The sequence below is a fragment of the Crocuta crocuta genome, unplaced genomic scaffold (assembly GCF_008692635.1).
Source record: "Crocuta crocuta isolate KB4526 unplaced genomic scaffold, BGI_CrCroc_1.0 scaffold167, whole genome shotgun sequence".
In the NCBI taxonomy this organism is placed as follows: Eukaryota; Metazoa; Chordata; class Mammalia; order Carnivora; family Hyaenidae; genus Crocuta; species Crocuta crocuta.
Genome location: NW_027532406.1, coordinates 13162931 through 13179450, shown reverse-complemented (window position 1 = coordinate 13179450; position 16520 = coordinate 13162931). Strand labels below are relative to the sequence as shown.

The 16520-nt window shown below is 35.9% G+C and overlaps 1 protein-coding gene across 2 annotated transcripts in view; it reads left to right on the top strand.

Annotated features, from left to right (window-relative positions):
• The first annotated feature begins 559 nt into the window (after window positions 1–559).
• CABCOCO1 (ciliary associated calcium binding coiled-coil 1) overlaps window positions 560–16520 on the top strand; it is a 115178-nt gene continuing 99217 nt past the window's right edge. Inside the window, exons 1-3 of one of the 2 annotated variants that reach the window (XM_077778576.1) lie at window positions 560–669; window positions 6282–6302; window positions 13660–13763. In XM_077778576.1, the coding sequence (XP_077634702.1) occupies window positions 589–669; window positions 6282–6302; window positions 13660–13763 (206 nt within the window). In that variant the 5' untranslated portion in view covers window positions 560–588. The remainder of the gene's footprint in view (window positions 670–6281; window positions 6303–13659; window positions 13764–16520) is intronic. The other variant, XM_077778577.1, reaches the window with a different exon arrangement.

Sequence of the window (16520 nt, the reverse complement as noted above, 5' to 3'; positions counted from 1 at the left end):
CTCCTCCACAAACCCAGTCTTGATTCATCTACTATACTTCCACTCAACGACCCAAACCCCTCCCTCCTCATTATTTTGCAGTAAATGCATACATTCTATCATCCCATCAACATTAAATCTTTCGATATGTATCTCTAAAAGGACACTTCCTTCTTCTTCTAAACATGGCAATAACACCTTAAAATTACAGTGATGTCTTAATCTCAGATACTAATCAATGATTAAGTTCCAATAAGATATCTCACTTCAATATTTATTGAGCACTTGCTATGTTAGCATAGATACTGCCATTTAAATTGCCTTCCCTCCCCCTCTCCCCTCGATTTCTCTCTTACTAAAAGGAAGGAGCCTGTCTCTACCCGATGATTCAAAGCCCTGCTGTTGTGCCTTTGGGGACACTTCGCAGAGCAGCCCCGCCGCCGCCGGGACCCTGAGTCTCCGGCTACCTCGGCCCCGCCCCTGCCCTTCCCCAGAGGGGCCCTAGGACCGGCCCGGAAGCCGCTTCGCGGAGGGATCAGTTCTGCAACCCCACACCCCGGCCCCGCCCCGGTTGCCTAGGCGACCAAAGGCCGCAACTGAGGCGAGTTAATGACGACGTCTTTGGGGACCACTCCCGGGGGAACCACCCCCGCGGCGACGACCCCGGCGGGAACCACACCGGAGTTGGAGGTACGCAGCCCCTTCCCCGCATCCGCGACCCCCGAGCGCATGCCCCGGGCCTCCGGGGTCCGCAGCAGAGGTGGGTCCCCAGGGAGGAGCCCAGCGCCGGGGTTGGGAGCGCGGCGCGGACTGAGGTCGGGTTGAGAAACCGCCCAGGNCGAGGGGCCCTCGGCTAGAAACTGTAGGAATTCCTCCCCTGGACTGTTTCGGGTCCCGGCGACCTCTCGACGGCGCGCTCCTCTCCGATTTTCACTTGAATGGGCCAGTCCGTTTTGGAAAGTGCTACTCATTTTTTTTTTTGCAATGATCACTGTTATTATTGTTCAAAGATGTCATGGAATAATAACTCTTCATTGTTAGTAGGTTGATTAATATTTGAAGGCCAGGGCTTGGTGTCTCCCTGTTTATTTCACCACTTCTCTAAATAGAGACAAACGTGATAGGGCAAAGGAGGGGCGCTGGAAAATCGACCTCCTGGTTATAACTACTTGGTTGCGTATCATCAGCTTGTTGTTAGGAAAGTAATTTAACTTCCTTAGTGGTTTCCTGTGTAAAAAAAAAAAAAAAAAAAGATTTATCTTTAGACCCCTCCCAACACCAACTCTCAATAATAAACGGGTTTTAGGCAACTTTAATTACTCATAAGCTTAGAATCCTATGATTTTAATTAAAGACATATCTGCTATGCCAGATAGTGCTTAAAAAAATGTTTAAATCTTCACACACTGAGCCCATCATGTTGTTCTATGAAGTTCTGTCTTCAGTTTTTTTAGGACTGAAGGTGCATAATAATGTTATAATTAACACTGCTATGCTCTTATTATTCGTCTAAATAATAACGAACTGCTCTCTTATTCGTCTAAATAACATTTTTTGTGTGTTTGCAGAAGATAAGTATTAGCTGCCATTTTATAAATGAAGAAAAACAGAGCCAATAATTTAGTGCCTTGCCTCGGACATATATACAAGTTGTTCCCAATCAAGATTCTTCTGAATACCATATGCAGACCACTAAAGCATGCTGGCTCTCCTATGAGCCTTTTGAAATTAGCATATATTAAAAACACATTTTAATGTGATAAACTGGTTACTAAGCTAGTTACTCCCTTGCCCTTGTGATCTCTAATGTAAGTAATACGGTTTCAAAAGTGGCAGAGGAAATTTCCCAATTAAATTGTGTTACTTAAATATATACAAAAACTTACTTGTGAAAATGCTCATTTGGTGTTGTACACTTCCATATACTTATTTATCCATGTAGATAATGTCCTTTCCAAGAAGACTGATAATTTGGAGTTAATGAATCTGCACTTTAAAAAAGAAATCTTTTTTAAAGATGCAAAGAAGTGCGATACTCCAGGGGAAAAAAAAAATCACTTTTTTTTTTTTGGTTAGATCAGATGAATGAGTTAGTTATAGACCTTAGATGATTATCTGCCATGTTAGCACTGTCAGTGGGCTCATTTGTTAACTCCCTGGAGAAGCAGGTATTCCTCGTAACAAGCAATTCAGAAAATGCTCAATCTTTTAGTTAGTAACAGACTGAAGAAATCAAGATGGAATATGGACTCACTTATCTGTACTCACTTAGCCTGTACTGACATGAACAGCCATATGATATGCTGCATGGTAGGAATGCCCTTTTCCATTCTATTGATTTTTTTTTAATGTTTTATTTATTTCTAGGAGAGAGAGAGAGAGAGAGACAGCGTGAGCAGGGGAGGGTCAGAGAGAGAGGGGGTCACAGACTGAAACAGGCTCCAGGCTCTGAGCTGTCAGCACAGAGCCCGACGCGGGGCTCGAACCCACGAACCGCGAGATCATGACCTAAGCGAAAGTCGGAAGCTTAACCGACTAAGCCACCCAGGCGCCCCAACCATTCTATTGAAAGCAGAGTTCCTGTAGGTTACCGAGAAGCCACTTGATCCATAGAGCTAGCATTCATTCAAATGACAAGGGCTGTCTATAGTCTACTGGTGCCCACAATGGGTTTTAGGGGGTAGTGGAAAAGATGGCAAAGACCCCTCTCTCGGAGTCTGTTCCCAAGGCTACTGCTTTTCAGTTAGATACTGAAAGGTTCTATTCAGTTCAGATTCTTTCAAGTTGATCCCCCAAGACCTAGTTCCTTGTGGTGTCATTTCTAACACATTCTGTATCCAAATTGGCTCAGCCAGTAGACCATCTAAGTCATCTGAGCCAAAGAGTAGTGAAATATTTCCTTTATTGCCAAGTCAGTCAGAAATAAAGCATAAGCTTCCAGTAGTCCGAGGTTTCCAGACTTATGTGTTGTCAGTACCTAGAATAAAAACAACCAGTTATCCCAGTCACATAGTAGGCACTCAGTAAAACATGATAACTAATTAAAGTCACGGGTGGTCTGACATATGCCAAGGAAGATAGTTAGTTATCATAGTCCAAAATCTATTGAGATGCTGTGAACAAGCAGACATGAGATGAAGGTCCAGGAATTTTTTTTTTTTCTCTAACACTGCATAAACTCTTTTTGACAACTTTTTGAATTCAACATTCCAGTTTCTTTAGTAAAATGGGAGTAAACGCCCCCCTCTAGAAGGTAAGACTAAATGTTTGGGAGATAACTGTATAAATGCATAAGACCAGACAAAAATGAGGAAAACCTGAAAATGTTTGCTATGTATAGACTTTTAAAAATGCTGTTTAGGAAATAGAATCATTTAAGTAGTATATACATAAAAGCACTATACTTTAACTCACATTGGAGACCTAAAAGAAAACATAAATGATTATTGCCCTATTGCTTCTTCTGAATGATGTCTCTTAGTGTTACCCCACTCCTAATGGATGACATTTACTCAGTGCCTTCGAGACTTTATCTCACTTACTGGCATAGGGGAATTACATAATCTTGAGTGGAAAGACGGTGTTACTTGTCTTGAAGATCTTCAGCATGTCCAGGAGGGGGCCCTAGACAATTCTCTCTACATTAGGTGGTCTCCCTACAGACTTTGAAAGCAGCCTTCACTCCATCATCAAAAGGTTGGAGAGAAACTCTTGGGGCTTAACTTGAGCAGCAAGATGATCAGGGTTTTGCGATTTCTGTATCACTCAAGAGGTATTTATTGAAACCATTTTTAGCACATACCATAGGAAAACCTGAGCAGGACCATGGGGAGGAGGCCAAAAATATTACTTTTTAAAATATTGTTGAGAAGACAGTACTAATGTTCTAATGTTCTTCAAAATGTTAACATGTGGTAGTATTATTTATAAAATACTTAGAACCTCTTGGAATAGTGGCTGTGAATGTGGAGGTATTGACAGACATTCAGACTTGACTTTCTTTTTACTAGTGGTCTTTGAGTTTCCTGTCTTATTTTAAAAGCCCTACTTCTCATCTCTTCAGCTCTTTCAGGTTTTACAAGTAAACTTTAATCTTTTTCTAATATATAAAGTTTTATTTTACTGCAGTCAGGTCTTTCACATTGCTAAAATTAATTTCTGATAGATATATTTTGTATATTTGAAATGAGGATCTAATTTTATTTTCTTCTACACATGAACCATCAGTTATGGTGGTTTACTTCATTTGCTAAAAATCCATTCTCTTTTCCCATTGAAAATGGACTGACTCACTATGACATGTGTATATACACATGAATAAACATAAGGATGGGCAGCATGGTTGAACAGAATAGAGAATCCAAACATATATGTGTATACATGTATATGTGTGTATATATGTATACATATATGTATTTTTGAATTTATTAAAAATTTATGTGTATTGTACATATATATATTTTTAAATATTTTTATTTATTTCTAGGAGAGAGAGAGACAGCGCGAGCAGGGGAGGGTCAGAGAGAGAGGGAGTCACAGCCTCTGAAACAGGCTCCAGGCTCTGAGCTGGCAGTCAGCACAGAGCCCGACGCAGGACTCGAACCTACGAACTGCGAGATCAGGACCTAAGTGAAAGTCGGACGCTTAACCGACTAAGCCACTCAGGCCCCCCTGTACATATATATTTTTAATATCCTTTTCCAGTGACCTAATTTGGAAAGGTTTCACTCATTATTTTTTTGAAGATGTATGTATTCTTGCATAGTTTTAAAATATTGTTTTGTAAAGTTCCAGAATGATACAATTGAGATTCCAAATTATCATCACATTTTTAGAAATTTTTTAAAAATGTTTTATTTATTTCTGAGAGACAGAGAGAAAGAGAGAGACAGCGTGAGCAGGGGAGGGTCAGAGAGAGGGAGATACAGAATCTGAAATAGGCTCCAGTCTCTGAGCTGGCTGTTAGCACAGAGCCCGACATGGGGCTCGAACCCATGAACCGTGAGATCATGACCTGAGCCGAAGTTGGACGCTTAACTGACTGAGCCACCCAGGCACCCCCAAATTGTCATGACATTTATAATTTTTTAAATTTGAAGGTTTCCAGCGAGTCTCCTTTATTAGGCCTTTTTATTAAACTTTTTATAAAGTTTATAATTTCTTTAGGTCTATACCTTTCTTATTATATTTATAACCAAGTATAGTTAAATCAGGTTTCTACCATTTCCATTTGCAATTAGTTTCTAAAATAGAGAAAAGTAATTGATTTTTATATATTTGTGTTATATAACCATCTTATCAAATTTCTTATGAACTCAAACCATGTTAGTACAATGTCAGGTTTCTTAGATGTACGTACAACCCTGTAATCATCAAATAAAGATTTTTTATTTCTTCCTTTCTAATATTTAAGCCACATATTTATTTTTCTTATTATATTAGTTAGATTCTCTATAGAGTGTTGAATTACAATAATGTTACTACCCAGGATCCCTTTTTATTTTCTGGTTTCATAAGAATAACCAGTTTTTCGCCATTCAGCCTGATGTTTTGGCAAATAATTTTTTGTGTGTGTAAGTTTTTTTTTCTATTCATGTTTTACTAAGAGTTTTGCTGATGAATTCCAGCAAATGCTTGCTTATTATTTACTTATATAATTATATCATTTTTATCACTTAATTTGACATAAAAATATGCTGGAATTGTTCATGAAGATCCATACTTGCATCTTTGAAATTAACCTTATTTAGTCATAGCTTACTTTTCTTTTAGGACACTGTTGGAAACAACTTTCTAAGATAATATTTTAATTAAAATTTATGCATCTGAATTCATTAATGATTTTGGTTTATAATTTCCATTTTGTGCTAGTTTAGGTTTTTCTGTGTGGACTATGCTGACTTCTTAAAAATAAGTTGTCTGCAGTCTGTAATTATTAAACTAACATAATTGATGTGTCCCTGATTGTTAGGTAGAACGTCAAGCATACAACTGTGCAGCCATGGTGACTTTTTAAAAAGTAGACTTCCAATTTAATTTGTTTGGTCACTTCCATTCCCTTTATCACCCCTGCTCAAATTTGATAACTTCTATGTTCTAGGAAATCACCCATTGTCTTGTAATTTCCAAATGTATTATTTCTATATAATGTGGCATATATTTATTTTTCTTTTAATCATATTTGCCAAAGGTTTTTGCCTATTTTATTCATTATTTTAAAGAACTAGTTCTTGTTTTCACTTACCTTCTTTCATCTATTATTTAAAAAATATATTTTTCTTTCTCTTACATTGGCTCCTTAGGATGGCCTGGACTGTAATGAGGTGAGTGAGGCAGTCTCCTTGGACACAAAATTAAGGGATGCCAAAAATTTAGTAGATAAGCTGAACTTTAGTTGAAGGCATTTTTTAAAAATTGAAAGTTAATACAAAAAGCCCATAACAGATCAAACTTTTAAATAAAGACAACATCAGTAGTACTGATTTTTTCTTTTGCCTTAGGCTCTGACATGGCTCACCACAGTGCTGCTTCTTAGTTCATTTATTTTCATGCTTGAAGAGAGCCTTTCAGAGTGTGGAAATTGTAGACTAGTCTATGTTCTCTAGGTCTGTGAAACCCCTCTTTAGTCATGTTTGATGAACTGTGTTATACTTCTTTTAATGAACATTTATTAAAAATATTTTGAGATACTACCAGTGATGGGCAGAAAGATATCCTGAAAGCCTAACTCTAGAAGAAAGACATATATACAATGTGGAATGTTTAGGTGAGTTAGAGAAAAACTTCAGAGACAAGATTATCTGGCAAATAATATTAAGCTTATAATTTTATTACTTCTGGAATAATTGCTAAAATCCACCAGGTGGTGGAGTAAAATGAGTTACAGTGAAGTTTAGCTTACATATTTTTCTTGTCAGAGATGTAATTTTACAGAGAAAACCAAATTATATATCCACATTTTTATTAGGCTATTCATGAATTTTCTATTGTATCTTTAATTTTTATAAGTCAGAATATATGTGTTGAAAGATTCAAGATTTTTTTACCACCTTATATTCTTCCAAGTACAAGGCAGTATATAAACAAACAAAAAAGAGTTCTAGTTTAAAATAGGTTCAGGAATTCAATCTACAATGAAAGAAAGCAACAAAACCAGAGGCAAGCCCTCCTACAAGATGATTATCTTAAGCTATTGAGTTTTAGCAAAAAGGGAGACACTAATTTTAAGCATCTTAGCTAGAATTATTATTGTGAAAGAGGTTTAAAATTGTTATATTCTCTTTCAGACAGTTCTTGTGTGACCTATTTTCTTCTATCCAGAACATTTTCGCATCTAATAAAATTTATTTGAATGGCTGTACAACGTACGTTTCATGCACATTTTTATTCATTAATAATGAGAGCGATCTTGTGTATTAAGATATAAAAATTATTTTTTAGCATGAACTCAAACCTAGGTTCAAATGACTTGCTGTAACTCACAAAATTAGTTAGTAGGCAAACCCTCATGAGCCCTTCAAGTCCAAGTCCTACTGTTCATCATGCTCTGTCATCTACAATGTCATCAGATGATAGAGATGAATTCAGACAGTCGATTAACAACCCATATTGACATGACTAGGGTCTGCAGAATTTTAAAAAGAAGTAAAAGATTGAATGACTGTCCCTGACAAATTTATAGTCTAATGGAGTTGACAGTACAGGAGTAATTATACTTTACTGCCAATAATAAAAACCATAACAAACAAACATTTAACAAATATATAGTCATATTTACAGACTAAAATACCGTCCTATCCAAAAACTGAGTGCATATAACTCAGCTGAGGGCCTACTAGGTGCAAGATATTATATTAGGCACTAAAAGTATTTTTTTCTTAGTTGAGTTTATAATCTAATAGAATGACCTAATTTAGGTTAATTTGTTAACCCTGGGTTACAAAAGATAGCTAATATAGTAGCATATTGTATATCTAAATTAGATTTTTAAAAATAAAAATACAAGAATCTAATATTAAATTACTAACATTAAGATGATTGCCATTACCAGTAAGTGTTAGCTTTGGGATTTTTCTACTCTTGAAAAGAAATAAGGAAAATGTGGAATCTGATCTTGTTAACTATAGCAAAGCATTTTGTTGCTGTTCTTATTTATTGGAACCATTCACATTGAAGGATGCGAATTATCGAAGGATAATTAGCCATTTGTTGAATTGAAAACATTTGCACCCTCCCTCCCCCCCAAATCTCACAATTTTTAAGTTTTGTGGAGCTGCTGCTTCCTACCTCTGCTTCTCAGTCACCTCTTCCATCCCCCATTCACAGCTGTTTTCCTCATGGTCTGGCTCTGGGCAGTTTCATCCATTCTCATACTTGGAGTGGCTCCTAAAGCAACATCTTTAAACTTGACCATCCTGAGTCTAGCATTTCTAAGTACTTTCTAAATATTTTTTCCTTGATATGCATATTCCACCTTAAACTCAACCACTGAAATCAAACTCATCATGTTGCCTTCTTAAAACCAGCATCAACTTCCAATGCTTCCATTTTTATTGGTATAATGAGAGTGTCATGTATGGTACAGTACATGTGACTGTACTCTGAACAAAAGGACTTGGCTGAGGGTTGAACAGGAGGTGAAACTATACTGTATTCACAAGTAGTGCACTTAGATGCAGGGCTGTATCAGCCTTAAACCTTTTAACACATCCTCTACTCAGAGAGGATGCCTGGTCACACACAGGTGGCCTACGTGCTATTGGAGACCTAAGAATCACCATCTTTCTCTTTCTTCAGTCATCTATTTCAGAAACTCATGCTCTCTATTCATTATTCCCTTTTGTAGTGCCCATATATAATATGTTGTATTCACCCCTTTCTTTTCATGCACACTGCTAGGATGCCTCATTCCTGAACCATTTCAAAGACCTTTTCAGTGAACTCTCCTCTATGTTCTTTCTCTACTCCTGTGTTTCCTTCACCCTCCTACAAATTACCTTTCTTTAAGGCAAAATTTTATCTTGTCACTTGACTGCTAAAAAATCCTCATGGGTTCCTTATTTCCTATGTTATTAAGAACAAACTCTTCAGCCTGTCATTCTTTGACATGACAAGGTCTAAAATATTTGTTATCTCTTGTGTAGTGTCTTGCATTTTGTACTCAGTAAATATTTAATTATTGAATAATTATATAAATTATTAAATTATTATTAAAATAATTGTGAGATTTCCCACAATATGTTCCCAATGCCCACTTTCCACTTAGAACCAGCTAGTCCCTGACTTGTATCCAAGACACCACTGTGTGAATTATTTGATATTTATAGAACCAGTCCCCAGGTATCCTCTTGCTGATTCATTCACCTGGAGCATCATTATTGCCCAATCTTACCATGTCCATTTCTGGGCTCCTATCTATAGGCTTGTTCCTTTATTATGGCTCACTTTTCATTTTATTTTCTTGTCTCAAAGTCACCCTTGGCTTGTTCCTTCCACTAGATGTTAAGATATTGAGGCTAGCAAGTGTTTTTTTTTTACTTGTCTTTGCCTCCTCTTGAACCCCAAGCACAATGAGGAATACGTAGATACTTTTTAAAGTTTGTGAATTGACTCACTCTTGTTTTATCAGTTCCTGGATGCCTAAGAGAGCACATACTCCAGATCATTGTCCTCCATAAAAACTTCAGAACACTCAAGCAAAGATGGGACTCATGCTTCTTTTCCTTTGAGTTTTCCAGATCCTCTGTCTGTATCTGTTCCCTCTATATTTTCCCTCTGCTCTTCCTCTTGGTTCATGTTTGATTTCCATCCTGTGGGAAGCCAGGGACCCACTTGAATGGTCTACTTTTGGCTTCCTTGTATCTGGACTTCCTGTATCATCTTGGTGATTATGAAGGGACCCTCGGAGAAACAGTTGTACCCCAAAATTAAGTCTGCACAGCACAGTTTGACCTTTGGGTATCAGTAAGTTCTCCTCTGGGAAACATAGTTGGTTTAATGCTGACGTAATTTCTTTCTCTGTGCTTCTCTGTGTAACTGGTCTACTCACTGGGGAAAAGAAAAACTGGCAGAATTGATATGGGAACTGTTCTTACTCCCTATTCTCTTTGTGCTCTGAATTTCTTTAGCTGGCCCTGAAACTAGTCTCACTTTAATTATAAGACTCTGGTTCAGTTCTTGGACAGTTTTTCTTAAGGCCATTAGCTAGTATAAGAGACTGAATCACTTAGCTCCAAAGACAAAGGACACTTGCTCCTTCCCACCAGAAGATGTTCTTAGATGTCTTAAAACCCAGGGAAGTGTCAGTCGAGTCCCATAGAGGAAATCTCCCCCATGATAATTCATTTTTGGCTTTCTGGGAATGCACACATGAAACTGATCATCCAGTGCCCCCTGCCCCACAGTTGTTTTAGACTGTTGCTTGGAGAAACCAAGATACTCATGAGGGGAAGATCAGCCCATTGGTGACTCTCTGGGAAGTTCTCTCCATAAGCAGCGTATTCAGTCTACCACATGCTACTACATGCTTTTCCTGGAATAGAGTTCCAACTTCTAACCTTTTTTCTTTCTTTTCCAATGCTGGGTAGATGTGTCCTCATGGCAATTCTGGGATGTTGGTATTGTATTGAGGATTGGTGGCTAATCCTGTTGAGGACCAAAACCCTTAGAATAAAGAAGTGGCCCTGCTCCTCCTGGTTGAACTGGGTTTTCAGCTTATAGGGGTGAGACATGTGGCAGGCTGGTCACTGCTAGGTGACTGTCTCCTGGTTGAATTTCCTAGAAACATGTAACCTGCCACAGGAAAAAAATAGAATATTTTAACAGACCAATTACCAGCAATAAAATTGAATCAGTAATTAAAAAAAAAAAACAACTCCCAATAAACAAAAGTCCTGGATCAGATGGCTTCACAGGCCAAATTTACCAAACATTTAAAGAAGTATTAACACCTATTCTCAAACTATACCAAAAGAATACAAGAGTAAGGAAAATTTCCAAATTCATTCTGTGAGGCCAGAATCACTCTCATACCAAAACCAGATAAAGACACCACCAAATAGAGAGAACTACAGACCAATATTTCTCTTGAATAAAGATGTGAAAATCCTCCAAAATATCAGCAGACCGAATCCAATAATATATTAAAAAATTATATACCACAATCAAGTGGGATTTATTCCCGGGATGCAAGTGTAGTTCAATATTCATAAAACAATCAACGTGATACATTACATCAATAAGAGAAAAGGTAAAAACCATATGATCATTTCAATAGATGCAAAAAAAGCATTTGACAAAGTACAACATTTATTCCGACTTAAACAAAGTAGGTCTAGAGGGAACAAAGCTCAACATAATAAAGGCCTTATGTGAAAAACCCACAGCCAATATCATAGTCAATGGTGAAAAACTGAGAACTTTTCCCCTAAGGTCAGGAACAAGACAGAGATGTCCACTCACCACTTTCATTCAACATAGTACTGGAAGTCCTAGTCACAGCAATTAGACAACATAAAGAAATAAAAGGCATCCAAATTGGTAAAGAAGAAGTAAAACCAGAGCTACAGGAACTGATAAATGCATTCAGTAAAGTCACAGGATACAAAGTCAATGTACAGAAATCTGTTGCATTCCTATGCATTAATAATGAAGCAGTGGAAGGTGAAATTAAGAAAACAATCCCAAATACAATTTTACCAAAAACAATAAAATATCTAGGAATAAACTTAACCAAAGAGGTAAAAGACCTAAATTCTAAAAACAATAACACACTAACGAATGATGACACAAAGAAATGGAAAGAAATTCCATGCTCATAAATTGGAAGAAAACTATTATTTAAATGTCTGTACTACCCAAAGCAATTGCAGATTTAATGCAATCCCTATCAAAATACTAACAGAATTTTTACAGAACTAGCACAAACAATCCTAAAATTTGTATGGAACCACAAAAGATTTCAAATAGCCAAAACAATCTTGAGAAAGAAAAACAAAACTGGAGATATCACATTGCAGATTTCAAGTTATATTACAAAGCACTAATACTTAAAACAGTATGGTACTGGCATACCATAGACACATAGACACAAAGACCAGTGGAATAGAACAGAAAACCCAAAAACAAAGCCACAATTGTATAATCAATTAATCTTCAACATAGGAGGAATGAATGTACAATGAGAAAAGATGGTCTCTTCAACAAATGGTGTTGGAAAAACTGGACAGCCACATGCAAGAGAATGAAATTGGACCACTTTCACCATACACAAAGATAAACTGATAATGGATTAAAGATCTAAATATGACACCTGAAATCATAAAAATCCTTGAAGAGAGCACAGAAAGTCATCTCTCTGACATTGGCTATACCAACAGTTTTTTAAGTATGTGTCCTGAGGGAAGAGAAATAAAAGCAAAAATAAACTGTTGGGACTACATCAAAATAAAGTTTCTGCACAGCAAATGAAGCAATCAACAAAACTAAAAGGCAACCTACTAATGGGAGAAGATATTTGCAAATGACATCTGATAAAGGTTTAGTATCCAAAATATATAAAGAACTGATACAACTCAGTACCCTCAAAACAAATAATCACATTAAAAACAGGCAGAAGACATGAATAGACATTTCTCCAAAGAAAATATCCAAAAGGCCAACTGACACATGAATGGATGCTCAGCATCACTCATCATCAGGGAAATGCAAATCAAACTACAATGACATGACACCTCAAACTTGTCAGAATGGCTAAAATAAAAAACATAAGAAATAACAATTGTTGGTGAGGATGTAAAGAAAAAGGAACCCTCATGCACTATCTGTGGGGATGCAAACTGTTTCAGCCCCTGGAAAAAGTGTGGATGTTCCTCAAAAGATTAAAAATAGATCTACCCTATGATCCAGTAATTGCACTACAGGGCATTTATCAAAAAAATACAAAAACGCTAATTCAGAGGGATACATGCACCTCTATGTTTATTGCAGCATTATTTACAATAACCAAACTATGGAAGCAGCCAAAGTGTCCATTGATTGATGAGTGGATAAAGTAGAGGTGCTATGTGTGTATATATATGTGTGTGTATATATATATCTACAATGGAATACTATTCAGCCTACAAAAAGATATGAAGTCTTGTCATTTACAACAACATGGATAGAGCTAGAGAATATAATGCTATGTGAAATAAATCAGAGAAAGACAAATACCGTATGATTTCACTTACATGTGTAATTTAAGAAACAAAAGAAATGAACAATGTAAAAAAGACACAAAATGAGGAACAGACTTAACTATAGAGAACTGATGGCTACCAAAAAGGAGGGCAGCAGAGGGATGGGGGAAATAGGGGATGGGGATTAAAGAGTACACTGTCATGATGAAAAATATAAAAGACCAAAAAGAAGTTTGTTGATTGAAAGCCATCACTCGGTTTTAAATATGTATAAAAGACAAATTAACTAGACATTCAACTTTTCAGAAGAGAGGCACGATTACTTGAAAACAGAAGAGAAAAATGATTATCTGAAAGACTGTTGTATTTAAATTTTTATTTCTTATTGCAACTAGATCACAGAACAAATTTTCATATCATTGGATTAATATGTAGAACATGTGATTGAAATAACTCATTGCACTTTTTTTTCTTTTCTTTCTTTTTTTTTTTTTTTTGGTAGAGAGATGCTGAATTCCAGGAGCATGAAAAGATTCTTTCTCCAGATTTTCTTTCAATTGCTCAAATCACAGAAATGCTAACAGAAGATGTAGATGGACTTCAACAGTAAGCACTTCAATATTACAACTAAACCAAATCTAGAACAGTTATACTTCTGCATCTATAAATTATCATGATATGCTATTAGATATTTTACACTTTTTAAAAAAGAGTTGTTATATCATGCAAATATATGTGCTCTGGAGATTTATATATAAATATCTCCATCCAGAGTCTGGAACATGAAAATTCTCAAACAACTGACTTTTTACAGTACTCAGCTATCTTCTTTATGGGAGAAATGCGTTTCAGATCAATGTGTTAGTGTTAACAGAGAGTGGGGATTTACTATATTATTATATTATAAAGGCAACCTTTAATATATGCTGTCTGTTGCTGCTTTTCTTTTTCATTCATAAAACTATCAATATGCATAATAACCTTTAGGTCTTCTGTCTCATCATGACAAGAATAAATTGTAGTTTTTGTAATATTAGTAATTAACACATTTTAATATTTTGGAAATCCTGAGTATTAGACATCTACCTACGATTTTTATCAGATATGAAGCTATACTAAACATTCTGATTTCATACACTTTGCCTAAAAATTTGAATAAAACTGAATATGGGCAACAATTCTAATATATGTACATCTCATTCTTAAGGCCATTGATTTCTGTAGCAAATTATTTACTTAGGACTCTAGTCAGATATATCTAACACACAAGTTCTTAAAACATGTTTTGAGCAATCAGTCATTTTAAAAGTTATGTTGCTCTAATAATGGAAGCCTGATTGACTATAATGTGTAGAGAGTGGAAATGATGTGATGTTCTGGATTGTAATGTCTCATGTAAGATTTCTTCAGGCCTGTTGTCCAGATGTTAGCAGAGTATTGTGCACCATAATGGACAAATAGAAAATGACTCTGTCAGTGACTATCATTTGCAAATCTTACAAATATTGTGAAAGAGAGGTGATTTACTACTGAGAAGGAAATAGGACAGATGTACTGGCTGGAAGAGAAATCTGAGAGGGGAAGGCATATTAAGAGCAGGCAAATGACACTGACCAGCCTTTTCCCAAGTACCCTTCACCTTCAGGGCCTGCAAATCCTGCTAGAAATTCTGGTGATCTGTGATTTGGCCATACCGCCTACTATATCTATAAGTATTAGCCAGTCAATTAAAAATTTCAAAGATATTTAAACAAGTATCTCATGATGATTTTACCATTTTTATAGAAATGAATACCCATTGGGAATTCTGATTTTTAGTGTCAGAACTGATTAGTAAACTGCATTCATTGTATTGGTATCACTGAGTGCTTAGTAAATAAAATATTATTTTCCATTTCCATCTCAAATGTTGTTGGTCATCGAAATGCAAAACATAGGTTATTTAATACTGGGAAAAATAATATATGCAAATGACAGATATTTAATATATTTTACAATTCATTTGTATTAAATATTAAAAGATCTTATGTTAAATGAAATTAATATTAAATAAAAGATATTGCAAACAAATTCTTTTTAGACTTATTTTTTACCAAATCTTAATTTGTACTGCATCCCCTACCTTGTGTGACAATCTTGTTTTTTTCTTTTTTTCCACTTATTGGTTCTGTGTGTTGTTAAATATTTAAACTTTAAAAGTATTTTTGGTCTTCAAGAGGTGACATCTAGGATAAAGGAAATGATACAGAGGGTGATACAGAAGTTAGTAGTATAGAAACAACTAGGTTCAATGCAGGTTGACCTTTTAGATTTTCTCATTAATAGAATTCACCTGAAGTAATCTCAGATTTTAGGATACCAATTTTGGATAAATGACAGTGTTATGTCAGGAGCCAATTCTTAGCAAAGTAATTTTCTTTACATTATTTTTTAACAGTAATTCTGAAATATTTGCAGTCAGTCATTCATTTCCCATTTAAAATAGCATTATTATAAATGAGGATTATATACCTTTCAAAATGACAGAAATATAATTTAGGTATCCTGTCACCAAGTGACAGAAGTATGCCAAAATCATACAGTCTACAAAGCTATAAACCTATTTAAATAAATTACAGGAAATCAGCACATTCTCTTACCTTTTAAAATTAAAAATTGTGTTTCATGAAAGCAGCCAACCAAATGAAACATTATAGTATCATTAAAACATATTTCTAGAGTACACTTCAAGTGAAGGTAAATGTCTGCACACATTTCTCATGATCTCCTATTATCAATCGTTCATGCTTTTAATGTAACCCTGATTTTTTTTACAGATCCACCCAAATCCTTTTTGAAAAAAAGGATAAGGACTAAATTGAAAATAACTATTTAAACACAGAAATAACCCTGAGAGATCTTTTAATAACCTTTCCATAACTGGGCCTCCATGAGCTGTTCAGTTCATGCCTTAAGGCTTATTTCTGCATGTCATCATATTTAAAAAAATAACATGCACTCCAATTTCAAGAGCATGTAGGAATAATGTAATACTTTCACTGGAATTCTTGGTGAGACAAAGTAGATAGTTACATCACCTATCACGATAGCACAATTTCCTAAATCCCTGTTAAGCATCTTTCTCTTTTCCTGTAGTCTGTAATGCCACAACTGTAGCCATCTCTCCCCACTCCCACGTCCCATCTCTTCTTATCCCCAGAGGAAAAACTTACAAATTTGCCAGTAAAATGCATGGAAACTTTGCATTCAGACTGTGGCAGCATCTTGCTCCAAATGCTTCCCTGCAGAATCTTCTTTGGGGTGAAATGACTTAACAACAAATAGAAATGGTCAATATTCAGCCCTGCAATTCAAGTTGAAGGT